This window comes from Capra hircus, chromosome 14, assembly GCF_001704415.2.
Source record: "Capra hircus breed San Clemente chromosome 14, ASM170441v1, whole genome shotgun sequence".
In the NCBI taxonomy this organism is placed as follows: Eukaryota; Metazoa; Chordata; class Mammalia; order Artiodactyla; family Bovidae; genus Capra; species Capra hircus.
Window position 1 is genome coordinate 59008783 of NC_030821.1, and position 17526 is coordinate 59026308.

At 41.7% G+C, this 17526-nt stretch overlaps 1 protein-coding gene across 7 annotated transcripts in view; it reads left to right on the forward strand.

Annotated features, from left to right (window-relative positions):
- The window catches only part of TMEM68 (transmembrane protein 68), a 34206-nt gene continuing 16693 nt past the window's right edge, over window positions 14-17526 (forward strand). The window contains exons 1-3 of one of the 7 annotated variants that reach the window (XM_005688980.3): window positions 29-194; window positions 8673-8717; window positions 9322-9715. In XM_005688980.3, coding sequence (XP_005689037.1) covers window positions 9391-9715 — 325 coding nt within the window. In that variant the 5' untranslated portion in view covers window positions 29-194; window positions 8673-8717; window positions 9322-9390. Of the gene's footprint in view, window positions 195-8672; window positions 8718-9321; window positions 9716-17526 lie in introns of all 7 variants that reach the window. The other 6 variants (XM_013969201.2, XM_005688979.3, XM_005688981.3 and 3 more) reach the window with 6 other exon arrangements.

A 17526-nucleotide genomic window follows, 5' to 3' on the forward strand; every position in this document is an offset into this window, starting at 1 on the left:
GGAAGGGGCGGGACGACGAGCAGTGTAGCACACAACACTGTCCGGGATGCAGCGGTCGCTTGCCTTTTCCCTCCAGCGTCGCTCGGGGAGAACGGCTGCTCGAGTGTCTCCGCTTCCCCGGGTGAGCCACTGAGGAGCTCCCGCCGCTGCTCCAGGGTGAGGGCGAGCAGAGCTGCCTCTGCTTTTCGCTCTAGGTGTGTCGTCCCCGTCTGGGCTTCCTCGAACCCTGCGCTCCTCGGCCCCTGGCCAGTCTCCCGGGCCGCGGCTCCAAGGCCGCGCGTCTGGTCTCATCGGGGCCCCGCGGAGTCCCAGGCTCCCCCTGGACTCGGGGTTCGGCTCGGGCCCCGGAGTGGCCGGCAGGGGAGGCCCTGCCTGGGGGACAACGAGCCAGTTCACCTTGGCCTGAATCTCCCCCCTGCGCCCCAACCCTGCAGTTGGGCGGGTGTGGCCTCCACTTGGGTGGGGGGCGAGGTGTCTCCGCTCCCTGTCTGCCTCCGGGGCCGCTCTGATGGGGATGCGAGTGGCACCCCCTTGTGTGGTGTTGGGGAGGGGCCCGCGTCCGGCTCGGAGGGAGTCCTGGTGGATGCCCTTCATACCACCTTCGTGACCAGGGCTGGCCACTTGACCCCCCCAAACCTGGCTGTAAGAGTCTGTAAATAAGGGTGATGAGTAGCACCTGTTTCGTAGGGCAGCTGGGAAGGATGGAAGAGAACCATGAGCATCAGACTTCTCACCAGTGCTGTTAATAATCTGGGTGGGTACCTACTCTGGAGGTGCCTGGGACTGTCTCGGTCTCCGAGTTTTGCAGCCTGTAAAACAGGACTGCTGATCAATACTTAAAGATACGTGTGTCCAAACCAGGATGTGGAAAACTGGATCAGCTCTGCTGGATTTGAAAAAAGCAGTGCTTGGCATTGGTTGAGATCGCCCAGACAACTTCCTGTAGGAAGCACTCTCATACGAAGCTTGTGGAGCACTTAGGACTTGGTTTGTGCTGTGGGTCCTGAAGTTGGTTTGGTATTCCTTCCTACTCCAGGGGGTCTTCCCAACCCAGGTATCTACCCCCCATCTCTTGGGTCTCCTGCATTGGTAAGCGGATTCTTTATCACTGAGCCACCAGGGAAGCCCAGAATAAGTTAAGAGCTGAAATAAAATCCAGAGGTTTAGAATGGCCCCTCGTGTTCTGGCCGCTTTTACTGGTCGGTGGAAGTAGAAGTTTAATATTCAAATGAAGTGTTTATTCCCGGATCAGTTGTTGTGGTTCAGTTGAGTCGGCCTCTTTGCGACCCCATGGTTGCAGAATGCCAGGCACCTCTGTCCTCCAGTGCCTCCCCAGTTTGCTCAAATTCATGCCCATGCTTCCTTACTGGTTTCTTACTCATGTTAGTGACTCAAGAAGATAAGAGTGCTGCACAATTATAGATACATTAGTATGGATGTGTAACATTTGGGGGAAAAGGTCGATTAAAAAAATAGGATAGAACAGCAATTATCAAACAGTGGAAGATTTTAACTAGGAATCGAGGGACATTCTAGGATTGAAAAAGAAAAAACATCTTGAAAGGGAATTCGGATCAGAACTTACGAGTCTGAAGCTTGAAAGGCAAAAGATAAGATGGTTGATTTTGTCAGATAGCATAACTGAAATATTAGATAAACAAACTTCTGCTTTATCAATGGTTTGAAGTAGAATGCTTATTCACTGAAACTGAGTGTGAGAACCCTGTTAAAACATTATGAAATACACAAAAAGAAAAAGGGAAAATTAATTAGTGTTTCACTGAGTATTTCTTGTAACTGGCATTTTCAACATATCTGCAATTTGGCTCCTAAAAATAAGAAATGAATCTGCTACCATCCATGGTGGTGAAAATACTGGTAATGATTAAAAAAAAGAATAGATTTATTTTCTGAAGGTTTTATAGAAAACAAAATAGCCCTCTGTTTTACTGGTTTTTGAAATATTCTCATTTTAACATCTACAAAGTCAGTTACTGTAAATGTTCCTCATCAGCAGCATTGACATGCTGATATTTCAACTTGGCAGCTTTTCCTCACAAGTTACGTGAATTCCAGATGGGAAAGTATATGATGCATAGAACTGTGTCATTGGAGAGTTTTTTGGGGGGTGGGGCTTAGGAAATATTCTGGAATCTTGGTAACTAAAATAAATCTCCTCCAAAACATCTTTTAAACAGTGATAGTTTTTACTGGATGAAAATAAAGTGGTAGGGAGTCATGTACAGCCTGTGGTAAATTGGAGGGGGCAAAGGGCCAGGCAGAAGTAGAGGGAAGAGAAATTGCAATGTTAATATTTTTAGCCTTTCTGTCAAGAGAGGGAGTGAGACTTAAAAAGTGTAATGAAAATCAAAGTAGAAAGTAGGACTGGGTTTTAATTTTGACTCAGTTTTTCCCTGAATTAGTTTAGTAACTGGGTAAGTCTACATGGCTTTCTGTTTTTAACTTTTCTGCACAATTAAGAGGTGGTATTCATTGAGATCTAAAGCTATTTTCTCATTTTCTTATGAGTATTCTATCAACTCAAAAGCTTGTTATTTAAATTCCTTGGATAGTTCTCTCATGAAAGGTTTTAGGACTCTATCTTGGCCCATATTTTTGTTGAAGATTTGGATGAACAAATTCACCTCTATCTGTATTTAGTTAGCCAGCATTGCTTAGGTCACTAACATGTCCTGGGCATATTATCCTAAGTACTTTTGCATGTTTTCTTATATAACCATCTATTTTGTGTACTGATGCATTCCTGTGTTTAGAATAGTGCCCAGCACAAACTGCATACTTGCTTGATGACTATTGAATACATGAATTCATAATCAGTGATGTAAGTCTTCTTCGTGCCATCCTCTTTCTTGTACGCTGTATTCTATCCCCTCTGGCCCGAGCCCTGGCAATTATCTTCTCTCTTGATCATCCATTTCTCGTTCACCCATTGACACATCATCATTGGTATTAAAAACTGCAGTAGTTTCATTCATGGTGAGACAACAACAAGCTTGACCCACATTCCCCACCAACCTGTTTTTCTGTGCCTTTATGCAACAGCATTCCACTGAATATTTGCTATTTCCAGTTCATTCCCTCCCATTCCTTCTTGAACCTACTTCACCTTTTATCCCACACTGAATCAAAACTGTTGTTACAGAGCTGGCCAGTGCCTCTGTGTTGTGAAATCCAAGGATCACTTATCATTCCTCATCTTACTAGACCTCCCAGCACCATTGAGGACTCCTCCTTTCTTACTCTGATGCCCACGATGCCACTCCTGGAAGGAGGGTGTTAGTTGCTCATTGGCTTCCCAGCTTCTAAAATATTCAGGGCCCCAAGGCTCAGTCATGGAAGCTCTTTTATTTTATGTTCATTCCCTAGAGGGATATTCTTTAGTTTTCCAGTTTTCAGTACTGGTCTGTATGTTGTTGACTCCCAGATGTATTACTGTAGCTCTGACCTTCCTATGAAACTCTGCTGTGTCTAGCTGCCTGTTGAACATCTTCACTTGGATGTCCAGTACAACCCAGATGTGTTCAAACCTGAATTCCTGATGGCCAGGATTTCCTGGGATGCCTAAACCTGTTCTTCCAGCAGCTCCTTCTTTTTACAGGCAAGCTGATGATAGTCATGCTTGTTTAGTGCTTTTCTGGTGGAAGGCACTCTTCTAAGCTTTGTTCACACAGTCTTATTCAGTTCAGTCGCTCAGTCATGTCTGACTCTGGACCCCACAGACTGCAGCATGCCAGGCTTCCCTGTCCATTGCCAGCTCCTGGAGCTTGCTCAAACTTATGTCCATTGAGTCAGTGATGCCATCCAACCTTCTCATCCTCTGTCATCCCCTTCTCCTCCTGCTTTCAATCTTTCCCAGCATCAGGGTCTTTTCCAGTAAGTCAGTTCTTCTCATCAGGTGGCCAAAGTATTGGAGCATCAGTTTCAGAATCAGTCCTTCCAATTAATATTCAGGACTGATTTCCTTTAGGATGGACTGGTTGGATCTCCTTGCAGTCCAAGGGACTCTCAAGAGTCTTCTCCAACATCACAATTCAAAAGAATCAATTCTTCAGTGTTCAGCTTTCTTTATGGTCCAACTCTCATATCTGTACATGACTACTGGATAAACCATAGCCTTGACTAGAAGGACCTTTGTCACAAAGTAATGTCTCTGCTCTCTAGGTTTGTAATAGCTTTTCTTCCAAGGAGCAAGAGTCTTTTAATTTCATTGTTGTAGTCACCATGCAGTGATTTTGGAGCCCAAGAAAATAAAGTCTGTTCCTGTTTCTGTTGTTTCCCCATCTATTTGCCATGAAGTGATGGGACTGGCTCCCATGAATATTGAGTTTTAAGCCAACTTTTCCACTCTCCTCTTTCACTTTCATCAAGAGGCTTCCTTTTCGCTTTCTGCCATAAGGGTGGTGTCATCTGCATATCTGAGGTTATTGATATTTCTCCTGGCAATTTTGATGCCAGCTTGTGATTCATCCAGCCCTGCATTTTGCATGATGTACTCTGCATATAAGTTAAATAAGTAGGGTGACAATATATAGCCTTGACGTACTCCTTTTCTGATTTCGAACCAGTCCTTTGTTCCATGTCAGGTTCTAACTGTTGCTTCTTGATTTGCATACAGATTTCTCTGGAGGCAGGTAAGGCGGTCTGGTATTCCCCGCTCTTGAAAAATTTTCCTCAGTTTGTTGTGATCCACGCAGTCAAAGGCTTTGGCATAGTCAAAGCAGAAGTATATGTTTTTCTGGCACTCTCTTGATCCAGTGGATGTTGGCAATTTGGTCTGTTTCCTCTGCCTTTTCTAAATCTAGCTTGAACATCTGGAAGTTCTCTGTTCACATACTGTTGAAGCCTAGTGTGGAGAATTTTGAGCATTATTTTCCTAGCATGTGAGATGACTGCAATTGTGCTATAGTTTGAACATTCTTTGGCATTGCTTTTCTTTGGGATTGGAATGAAAACTGACCTTTTCCAGTCCTGTGGCCACTGCTGAGTTTCCCAAGTTTGCTGGCATATTGAGTGCAGCACTTACGCAGTATCATCCTTTAGGATTTGAAATAGGTCAGCTGGAATTCCATCACCTCCACTAGCTTTGTTCATAGTGATGCTTCCTAAGGCCCAGTTGATGTTGCATTCCAGGATATCTGGCTCTACCTGAGTGTGATCACACCATCGTGGTTATCTGGGTCATTAAATCTTTTTCGTATAGTTCTGTGTATTCTTGCCACCTCTTCTTAATATCTTCTGCTTCTGTTAGGTCCATACCATTTCTGTCCTTTATCAAGCCCATCTTTGCATGAAATGTTCCCTTGGTATCTCTAATTTTCTTAAAGCAATCTCTAGTCTTTCCCATTCTATTCTTTTCCTCTATTTCTTTGCACTGAAGAATGAGAAGATGAGTGCACATTCTTCTACTCTGCCATCTTGGACTTCAAGACAGTCTTATTCAGTTGATACTGTTATCCTCATTTGTAGATGGAGAAACTGAGGCAAAGAGATATTATGTAACTTGTCTTGGGTTCCACAATAAGGGGCAAACTCTGCCGTGTACCCATCCATGTTGCCTGAAAACATGTGGCCATCCAGACTTCTCTTCTTCTTCATGTTCTACATTCATTCACCAGTGCATCCTGTTGGCTTTATCCTCAAAATATATCCAGAAGTTTACAGACTCTTATAGCCTTCCCTCTGCACACTTGTCCTGCCACCTTCATGACTCATCTTGGTGACCTCAGTAACTTCCTGTTGCCCCCTGTGCAGCGTATTCTCGACACAGCCGTCATTGAGCACTGAAGTTGGGAATCTCATCCTTCTGACACTTTTTCCCTCTCACTTAGGTAAAAGCTAGCCCACAAAATTCTACAGTAGTCTCTGTTTCCAACTGCCCACCCCACCCCTCTTCCTCTGCCTGCCTGCTTTTCTGCTCCTCACTCCACCCCAAAGTGCACATCACTTGTGCTTACCATTCTTTCAGCCAGGAATTCTCTTCCAAAGGCGCACGTGGTTTGATTCCTCACATCCTCAGGTCTTTGCTCAAACAGGTGACACAATGGTAAAGAATCTGCCTGGTAATGCAGGAGATATAGGAGACACAGGTTCAGTTCGATCCCTGGGTCAGGAATATTCCTTGGAGTAGGAAATGGCAACCCACTCCAGTATTCTTGCCTGGAGAATCCCATGAACAGAAGAGCCTGGTGGGCTGCAGTTCATGGGTTCACAAAGAGCTGGACATGACTGAGCACAGACACAGACATTTGAAGGTGGAACGGGCACCTTTTGAGTTTTCTGTTCTGGAATGTTTTAAATCGAAGGGTTGACCATTTGTGGAGGAGGTTCTTGTGTGTGGTACATGGGGTGCTGTTACCGGGTGGCTGGATCTTGTGATGGGTCCTCGCAGCCTCTGTCCCTGGGAGTCAACCTGTCTGGGAGTCAACTGTGCACTGTCCCTCTCCCCTCTACTGTATGTGTGTGGCATGTGTAATAGGTCAGAATGTGGCCGGGGTAAGAGATAGAGTTCTGCTACCAATTTGGGTGGAGGGTGGTACTAAAGGTTTTAAAATCACAAGATTTTAGAATCTTATTAAAAATTGGAAATGAGACTAGATTACTGGGACAGTTCTATTAAGCAGTAAGGGTCAGCTCACCAAAATGATTGGTTTTCAGGCCTGGGAAAAGCTTTTAACATATTAGAGAGGCTATCATAAATTTTAATGTATTAACAATTTTCAAAAGCTCTCTCTGTTGAGATATAATTCATCATAATATTCACCATTTTAAAAATGTGCCAGTTGGTGGTTTTTAGTATATTCACAAGGTCATACAGCCATCACTACCATCCTGTTCCAGGACGTTTTTATTGTCCCTCAAAGACACCTCTGTTTCCATTGGCAGTCGCTTGTCATTGCCCTGCCGCCAGCCCCTGGCAGCCACTAACCTTTGTGTCTGGGTGGATTAACTTGTTCTGGGTGTTTCATAGAAATGAAATCATGTAAGATGTGGCCTTCAGTATCTGACTTTTTTTTTTTTTTCACCTAGTATAATGTTTTCAGGGTTCACTTATATTGTGGTAGGAACTAGTACTTCATTTCTTTTTGTGCCTGAGTAATCTTTTTTCTGGCTGTAGCATATTTTTATCCATCAACTGATGTATATTTGAGTTGTTTCCATTTTTTTGGCTATCATGACTAAATGCTGCTGTCAACAACTGTATGCAGATTTTTCTATGACTTTGTTTTCAGTTCTCTCGGGTGTATACCTAGGATAAGAATTACTGGGTCCAGTGGTAACTCTATGTTTAACTTTGAGGACTGCATAACTGATTTCCACAGTGACTGCACTATTTTATGTTCCCACTGGCAATGTGCAAAGGTTCTCATTTTGCTGTATCGTCAATATCACTTGTTATTTTCCTCTTTTTTTTTTTTTTTTTGATGATAGCCACCCAGTGAGGAAAGCTCCTATTTTAAAAAGTAGTAAGTTTTACTGTGCTGTTTTACTCTGAATGCTCAAACACTGATAAATTTTAGTGGTTTAACTCTGTGTGTGTTTATGTTTAGTCACTCAGCTGTGTCCAACTCTCTGCGACCCCATGGACTGTAGCATGCTAGGTTCCTCTGTCCGTGGAATTCTCCAGGCAAGAATACTGGAGTGGGTTGCCATTTCCTTCTGGTTGACTCTTTTGATGGGTTGGTTAAAATGTGATGTAAATAAAACACAGATTGTGGGCTCAGTGTGTGCTGTGTCTACCTGCTGTCACCACCACAGGCCCAGATTTCTCACCGATAAGTGCTGTGGGTTACCAGGAAATTGGACACAACCTGCATCCCTGGAAGAATAGGTCGATTCTGTGTGCTGCCAACACGCTAGTTCATTAGCAAGATAATCTTGGCTTCAAGACATCACGTGATTGCTCTTTTATACATCTTGTCTCCCTCTCCCTCAATCTCTTTCTTTCATTTTTTTCCTTTCCCATCTCATCCACAAAGGATTTGAGATGATTTTCATTAAGGTTATATGGTATGGAATAATGATAAAATATCTCTAAGAATAGAATCAGAAGCAGATAACATAGGAATGGAAGAAGGATATATTATGTAGGACATTGTAATCATGAGGGCTAATACAGTTGTGTCATCGAATATCATGTTTGACCGTCAGCTTATCCAGCAGTTACTAAAAAGAGACATTGCCTGTTACACATCCTAACTTCATATTTTTTCTCTAAAGAAGCACAGTTTTCTGTAACTCTGAATTAAAAAAACGTCTTAGGTGGGGGTGTTTAGAGTACAGGGGCTTCCTAGGTGGCTCAGTGGTAAAGAATCTGCCTGCAATGCAGGGGATGTGGGTTGATCCCTGGTTCAGGAAGATCCCCTGGAGGAGGAAATGGCAACCTACTCCAGTATTTTTGCCTGAAAAAGCCCGTGAATGGAGGAACCGTTTAATAGAGAGCTAAAACAGTACATAGAGGTCCTCACTAAAAGCTTTGGTAGCATGAGTATAATTTTGAATTATGATACGCTGGTGTAGGGCAGGAAACATATTTGTCACACATTGTGTTTATGTCTCTTGCCATTTATTTTATGGAAATTCTATCTCTAGGTATTAATGGTTATCTTTTTTTAAATCATATTTTTCTTCCATTTGTATATGGTGTTTTCCAGAATACAGACATTGAAACTTGGGACAAAATATTTATCTAATTTCTGGTAAGTTAAGTGAATGCTTTAGGGACTGACATAAAATAATTGTATGCTCTGTTTCTTCAGTCATTTAAGATACAAGAGAAATTTTAGTAACGTATAAGATAAAAACTATGTTGGTAAATTTTTATTATTGTATAACATAAAAGGAACAGAGAGCTTTTCTGTAAACCTGCTTGTAAAAGATAATACCCCAAAACATATGTTGTCATTTCCTAAAGAATTGGGTTACTTTTATTGAATCAGATATTGATGTTTTCTTCTGTGAAGAATAGTTATCTCAACATAAGGTAGTTTAAGAGACAGATGCTCAGTATGATTCACTTAAGATATAGTCAAATTATTCAGATCAAGCTGCAGTTTCATTCATCGGCTTTGTTTTCCTCTCGTAACCATAGCTTGTGAGTTACTTTCAGAAGCTAAGTCCAGCACGCTTCACAAGTGGACAGAGGATACCCATTTTCACATGTAAATCTTCAACGAAGTTAAGAGTTAACAACTGACTCATTTTTGGTATTAAGAAATGACTCTGCACCATATTTTACGTAGACCAAAACATGTAACCTCTCAGCTGCGAAGAGAATCACACTGGATTATTTCTCCCTTCTAGTGGCTAAGTTGAAGACCTGCCATGACGATGAAGAAAGAGACTGCATTTGCTGTTTCCACCTAAAGAAAAATGACCAACAAGAACCAAAGTTGTGGTGTGGGACAGGACTCCATGTCCTCCATGACTTGTCTCATCCACGTACTTGAAGCGTGGCTTGGTGTGGAGCATTTGGAGGACTACTGGAATTTTGCAAACTACCTCTTGTGGGTTTTCACACCACTCCTCCTTTTAATACTCCCTTACTTCACCATCTTTCTGCTCTACCTTACTATCATTTTCTTACACATTTATAAGAGGAAGAATGTGCTAAAAGAAGCCTACTCCCATAATCTGTGGGATGGCGCGAGGAAGACGGTGGCGACTCTGTGGGACGGACATGCGGCTGTCTGGCATGGTAAGCAGATCGCTCTGTGCTCTGAGCTCCTGCTGGTGTGGGTGCACTGACACCCTGTCATCGTCCCTGTGGTTGATTGAAGAGATGTTGAAAAATATGATGGAGGGGAGAGTTACTGCTTTCTGTTATCTGTTTGCATGTGTGGTGCACATGTATGTCTTTATTAAAGTGATTTTCTTCTAAAAACATTCGTTTCCATTTAACAAAGAACCATATAGCTGTGTAGAATATGACAATAAGCTAAAATTAAAAAATGAATATCTAACATCTAAAAGAGTAAGCGATGAATTAAAACAGTATAGAAAACTGTTTTGAAAGTGCTTTAATTATTTAATGTTTACTTCCATTTTGTTCAAAATAAGTTTGACTTTCCCAGTGTCGAGATTTTTAAACACTGAAATATTAAGTAATAATATTTTTAAAGTAAATATAATCTATATACCAGAATTTACCCATTTTCTGTTTGCCTCATTTCAAAGTCACTGTGTGACTTACTAAGCTAACGTGTTGTCACTTTACATATGCCTGCAAGTCATTTTTGAGCACTTGACCATGCCATCCGCTGTCAAATGCTTAACATGCATCAGTTCTTATAACACAGTAGATGGAGCCCATGTCTTATCTCCATTTTACAGTTTTCTCATAAGGAAACTGAAGAACAGAGAGGTTGTCATTTGCCCAAGGCCGCTAGGACACCAGGGAGAAGAGCCAGGATGCAGCCCCTGGTTTCCGGGTCTCGGCCTGTGTGTCTCTGACCCGTGCTGTGCAGCAGGTCTGTCCCTGGCTGGGGGCGCGGGCTCCCAGCAGTGGTCGCCAGAGAGTATGCAGACAGGAAGCACTTGCTACTGATGCAGGGAATTTACTATTTACCTGCTAATACCAATGCCCTTGCCAGTCAGCACAGCCCTCACACCCTCTGGTGGCTGTTCACCTACCGTGGGATGGTGTCTCCGCATTCCATGACCAGAGCCTGCGTCTGTGTTAGACGGCTATTGTTCATTGTCTGTACAGCAGTGAGACAGAAAGGCAGTGGCCTGGTTTATAGGGCTTGGGAGTCCATGTCCCCCTCCCACTTGTAACCCCCCCATATTTGTAACCCCCCCATATTTTAGGATAATGCATATAGTAAGGAATTTGAATTTATTTATATTTCAGGAGACATTTAATTTCTATAAATTCAAGTGTTGAACTTATTTTGTAAGCGAGTATATAATTTTGAAGTATTTATTCTTTATTTTTCTGATGTATTCTAAATGTGCCCCTATGGCTCAGAGGAAGTAAAAATATAGATTACTACCCTGTTTTAATGTTCTGTTATGATAGATGATGCTTTTTAAAACGGTTTTCTCCACTCTTTTAGGGACATACACAATAGGCATTTGTGTGCACATTCAGATTTTGTATTGATGTCAAATCAGTTCTAATTTATGCTTTGTAAAGAATCCTCAGAGAAGTTTTAACTAATAAAAATGTTCACTGTAGAAAATGTGGCAAGTAAAAATAAATATGGAGAAGAAAATAACAGTTACCCAAAATTTGCCATGCCATTGAGTTCTGGTGTGTTTACTGCTTTCTATTTGTGTGGCAGACTAGTATCTTCATGTCACTAAGCCTTCTTACAGGAGCTGTAATAACTGTATAGACTCTGTAAATCCCATAGCTAATTTAGTTAGTTACCTGTTACACTGTGGTTTGTTTGTAATTGGTTTACTATAAGTATTTTTATACAAGAATCTATCCAGTGTTTCCTGTTTTGAACTTAAATTTTACCCTCTACTGTATATTATGTAAGTGCTCTGGCATTTTGCAAACCATTCTCTGATTCTACTACATCAAGGAATATGAATCTGATATTTCTTTAAATACCTGCATTTTTAGGTAGTCTGTCAATGAGGTCCCTACCTTCAAGTTGTTTACAGCCTTTAAATTATAGCAATTTTGACTTTTTTGACTTCACATTTATTATTAATTTTTAAAAACATGGACATATTGTATTCACTAAAAGGGTCCTCCAAGTTAAACCACAGGTAGTAGGGGTTTTTTTTTCCTTTTTTTTTTTTTTGCATATATATATATATATATATATTTAAATTTATTTTTAAATTGAAGGATAACTGCTTTATAGAATTGTAGAAGAGTTTTTTTAATGGAAAATTAAATTGGGGTTTCAAGAGAACATTCCCGCTCTCCTTCAGGTGGGCTTCAGGTGGGTTAGAGTTTCCTTTCACTTCACGTCTCACACAGGGAAGGACGCCTGGGTCCACCGGCTGGAGCTCAAACCAGCCTCTCCCCAGTCACAGCTGGGTGACCTCGGGCAGGTTACCTCGCTTCCTTTGCCGTTTCTCCCTTCTCCCTCTTCCTCCTCCCTTCCTTTTCAACAATTAGGACTTTTTAAAACTTCATTTACAAACATTTTTAGAATTACAGAAAAGTTGCAAAAATAGTCCAGAGTTCCTGCTGTTTTTCACTCAGCTTCCCCTAATGTTAGCATCTTACATAACCGTTTCTACAGTTATCAGACTGACGGTGGTACAACATTATCAACCAAACTACAGGTGTTATTCGAATCTTACCAGGTTCTCTGCCAGAGTCCTTTTACCAGGATCCCATCCTGCATTTAGTTGTCATACCTTCTCCAATTTCAAACGGGTTTTTTGTCTTTACGACCTTCGCACTTTTGCAGAGTACTGCTCAGTGATTTTGCGGACTGTCTCTTAATTTAGGTATGATGTTTTCCATAATTAATTTGAAGTTGTGCATTTTTGACCAGACTCTCACTGATGGTGCATCCTCAGTACATTGTATCCGAGGTGCCTGATGTTAACACGTGTTATTACCGGTGATGGTGACTTTGATCACTTGGTTGAGGAGGTGTCTGCTAGGTTTCTCCACCACAGAGTTGCTAGTTTTTACTTTTTAATTGATAAATGTCTTGGAAGAGCTCCTTTAAAGCTATGCAAATAACCTTTCTCTTCAAACAAGATACGAAACTTTTCTGAACTTCATTTTCCGCTTCTTTAAAATGGGTTGTTTTAAGGACTCATTGAATCTTGATATAAAATACTTAGAATAATTTCTATTATGTAATAAAAATTTAACAAATTTTAGCTGTCATAATTATAGAGCATCTTGCTCCAGTAATTTGGAAGGCACTAAAATACGTCACTTGCCTCTTGGTCATTATTAAGTTCAACTTCACACACCTACTGTGTTCAAGATTCCTAGTATTTTCAAGGCATATTTTTAGGCTGTCAAGGTTTTGATTCTTGTTGCTAGCAAGAAATGCATTCTGCCATCCAGTGTCTACACACAGGTATATCTACTTCATCAAGTGTGTAGAGACTGTCTTCATGTGATCCGCTCTGTTTTCTGTCCTGCTCTCTCTTATTTAAAAAGAAAATGCTGACAGTAACTCACTAAAGTGATTGCACAACTCAGTGAGTGGATGGCCACAAGCATTTGACAATCGCAGATGCAGGTTAGCCTGGGCGCACCTCTGGTAGGAGGTGTGGTGGGGGGCAAGGATACAGCCACCCTCCCCCGCCCCCCTCCCCTCTACTGTGTGACCTTGAGTAGTTGGTTGTGTGGGTTTTGCTTCCTTGGGTTTCCTCATCAGTGCAGGAATTCTGTGAGGACCATATGACATAATTACTATGGGTCCAATACTGTGCCTGGCAGGTGAATACTCAATAAGTGTCCATTCCTGTTTCTATGAGACAAAAGTGAAAGCACTATTCATGGAGGAAGTAGTTTTTAAACAAGGTTTTGAAGAATGAGTGGGGAAATAACTGAGTAACTATTTCACAGAATCCACCTGCAATGCAGGAGACCCTGGTTTGATTCCCGGGTCGGGAATATCCGCTGGAGAAGGGATAGGCTACCCACTCCAGTATTCTTGGGCTTCCCTGGTGACTCAGCTGGCGAAGAATCTGCCTGCAATGCAGGAGACCTGGGTTTGATCCCTGGGTTGGGAAGATGCCCTGAAGAAGGGAAAGGTTACCCACTCCAGTATTCTGGCCTGGAGAATTCTGTGGACTGTATAGTCCATGAGGTTGCAAAGAGTCAGACATGACTGAGCAACTTTCACTTCACCTCATTTCACTTTACACCATTATATTTGAAAATTAAATACATAGTTTTTTTTTGAAGGAAAAGAACCAATCAAAATTGGTTCAAGAAGGAGAGAGAAACAGAGCAGACCAATAATCATACAATAAATATTGAAACAGTGATCAAAGTCTATACCCTCCTCTCTTCACAAAGGGCTGAGAGCCCACAAGTTATGCCAAACTTTTAAGGAACAGATAATGCCTCTCTTAAAGTGAGAGTGTAGGAAAAAGTGGAGTTAAACAGTTTATTTTACAAGGATAGCAGAACTTTGCTATCAAAACTAAGGAGAACACAAAAGGGAGATTTGTAGGTCAGTCTCAAAGTAATTTTATAAAATTCAGTACTTATGATAAAAAAAAAAAAACCTTAGGTGAAGACTAAAGGTACTACCTTAATAAAGTTCCAGAAATATTCAACAAAAATGATCCACATTAGAGAAGTGGTAAAAGCAATTCCCATAAGAAGGAAATAGGACAAGGCTGCTCTCAACTTTTACTATTTAACATTCTCTAGGAGCTCCTGGAAATAAGTAAAGAGATGAGAAAAGAGGCCTGAAAGAGCTAAGCGAATCCACTTACTAGTACTGATAAGTTTGCTTAAACACAAAATCACATAATACCAATAATCATTTTTAAAATGGAAATAAAACATTTTATTTGAGACTAAATCTAACAACATGTAAGAACTTTAAGGAGAAACTATATGCTTTACAGATGGAATTCAAAAAGTTGAAGTGGATACAAGGTCTCAGTGTAATACAGATGTCCCTTCTACAGCCCATACTCCCAGTTCATTTACTAATTCAATATAACTGATTTTTTGTCAACTTCTAAAATTCATATAGAAGAGTAAAGAAGAATAACCAAGGCAAACTGGAAATAAAAGAGGGCATTTCCCTCTTTCATATCAAAAGCATCAACATTTATCATGATTAAAATTACAGTTTTGGTACAGGGATTATCACAAGTAGATCAAACATTAAAAAGTTAGAAGCATGAATGTAGTAAGTGATAAAAGTGGCGTTTGAGGTCAGCATGAAAAGACAGGAAAATACTTGATGACCTTCAAGTATGGAAGATCTTAAAGAAGATGCGAAACAAAAGCTATTGAGAATAACTGAAAATTGTGTCAAAAGATGGGGCAGATCAGGGTAGGTCGTTTACAGCATAACATCAGTTCAGTTCAGTCGCTTAGTCATGTCCGACTCTCTGCGACCCCATGAACCACAGCACGCCAGGCCTCCCTGTCCATCACCAACTCCCGGAGTCTACCCAAACCCATGCCCATTGAGTCGATGGTGCCATCCAACCATCTCATCCCCTTCTGTCGTCCCCTTCTCCTCCTGCCCTCAATCTTTCCCAGCATCAGGGTCTTTTCCAGTGAGTCAGCTCTTCACATCAGGTGGCCAAAGTACTGGAGTTTCAGCTTCAACGTCAGTCCTTCCAATGAACACCCAGAACTGATCTCCTTTAGGATGGACTGGTTGGATCTCCTTGCAGTCCAAGGGACTTTCAAGAGTCTTCTCCAACACCACAGTTCAAAAGCATCAATTCTTTGGCACTTAGCTTTCTTTACAATCCAACTCTCATATCCATATATGACCACTAGAAAAACCATAGCCTTGACTAGATGGACCTTTGTTGGCAAAGTGATAGTAAATTTAAAAAATCCAATTTAAATGGTCTAAGCATGTGGTCTGAAAATGACCTAAACATAAATGCCAACAACTGTGACAGATTCACAAGCCCCCTAGTAATTAGGAAAGTGCAAATTAAAACTTATGCTAAGATATCATTTTTACTCAAAATATTGGCAAAAATTAGTTTGTTGACATTAAAGAGTAAGAATGTAGAGACAGGGACTTTCAGTGCCTTTAAGAAAGTACTGTAGTGCAGCCAGTCAGGAGGACTATTCGGTAGCTTCTGTTATAATTTAAAATGGGTGTATCATATGGTCAGTTGCCCTTACTATCCAGTTGTCTCAGTGTCCAGTCTAGTGGAAAACTCACATAGTGTACAGGATGCATATAAATGAATGTTCATTGCAGCAATTATTTGTGAAAAACTGGAAACAGTCCAGTGTCCCTAAATAGGGAAATGGCTCAGTGGACTGTGATAGGAATTCATTATGGAATACTTTATAGCCACTAAAACATCATCAATAAGAAATCACTACATGTGTTTATCAAGTAGATGTCTAAGATGCATTGTTGCCAGAAAAAAACTAAGATTCGTTATTATAATCACAGTAGGAAAACCACCTGTGTTCAAACATGCAGACACCCTGGTACTGAGTAAAATGCAGGGTGTATTCAGGACCAAAAAGAGGGGTCATTGTTGTTGGGTGAGAAGTATGTGGAAGGATGAACCTGGAAAGGTAGACTGAAATTAAGTTGTGAGGCAATTGAATGCTGTGCCCAGCCAGGAGTTTGCCTTTATTTTGTAGGTACTTTTTAGGTCCATTTGCTTTCCTGAGGAAGACCCAAAAGGATGGTATTGTCATTTTACCATAGTGTGTAGGTGTACAGCCTTAAAAACGGGTTTTTGGTGTCACATTTGGAAGGGATCATCTCTTAGATTAGCCCTGCCTGAAATTATGGTGCATGCTTGCCTGCTCAGTTGCTTCAGTCGTGTCCCACTCTTTTCAACCCCATGGACAGTCGCCCGCCAGGCTCCTCTGTCCAAGGGATTCTCCAGGCAAGAATGTTGGGCTCGGTTACCATTTCCTCCTCCAGGGGATCTTCCCCACCCAGGGATTGAACCTGTGTCTCTTGCATTGAAAGGGGGATTCTTTACCACTAGGCCAACTGGGAAGCAAGGTGGTAGGCACTTATTTATTACATAATAAATCCCTGCCAGTGAAGGTCTGGGGGAAACCAAAGAATCTGGAAAGTTCTTAAGATCAAGGTGCAGAGTAGGAGAGGTAAGTATGCATTTCACGGCATAAAACAAGAGAGCCACATTCATCACAGAGCAGGGCTGTTCTTCGGGAAGGGACCCAGACCACTGGAAATGTGCACAAACATGCATATGTCCTGGCCCTCTCCCTGAACAGCGGAGGGATGGACGGTGGCAACAGCCATCTTGGAGAGTGACGTCTTTCTCTGAGCGCTGGTACACATCACCCCCTGCCCCAGGACAGGTCCTGTAGGCAGAAGCCGGGGTTGCACTTCAAAACCCACATCAGGGAGAGGGAGTGTTATACTTAAGAGAGTGGAGGTAAACACACAGAACGTGGTGACCAGAAAATAGAGTCCGAGGGAGGAGCAGGTAAAGCGCCCCAGCATTTCTATGAACGCGTGATGAAAGTGCTCCGTTAGAGGCTGTCACGTGGGCAGCGTGGAGGTGGGACGCGCCCTGGTCCATGTGACACAGGAAAGAATGTGACATCACTTGATGGGCCTTTTTGGGGTCTGAAAGGCCTTGACAGTGTTTGACCAGTGTGACCATCCGCTGGTGCTTTCTGAGCCAGGGGTGGTATGACAACATCCGTGCTTGACGATCAATGTGGTTGAATATTGGGGCTTAAGGTTTAGTGGAAAGATGGTAAACTGAATTTTTCTGCTTTCAACCCGGTGATTTGATAATATGCAAGCAGTTCAATTAATTGTCAATTCTTTTAAAAGAAAATTATTCTGGAAAACAAAGGGGAAGCTAAGGAATAGTCTGTATATAATCCCTTAAAGAAGTATTCTTTATTTC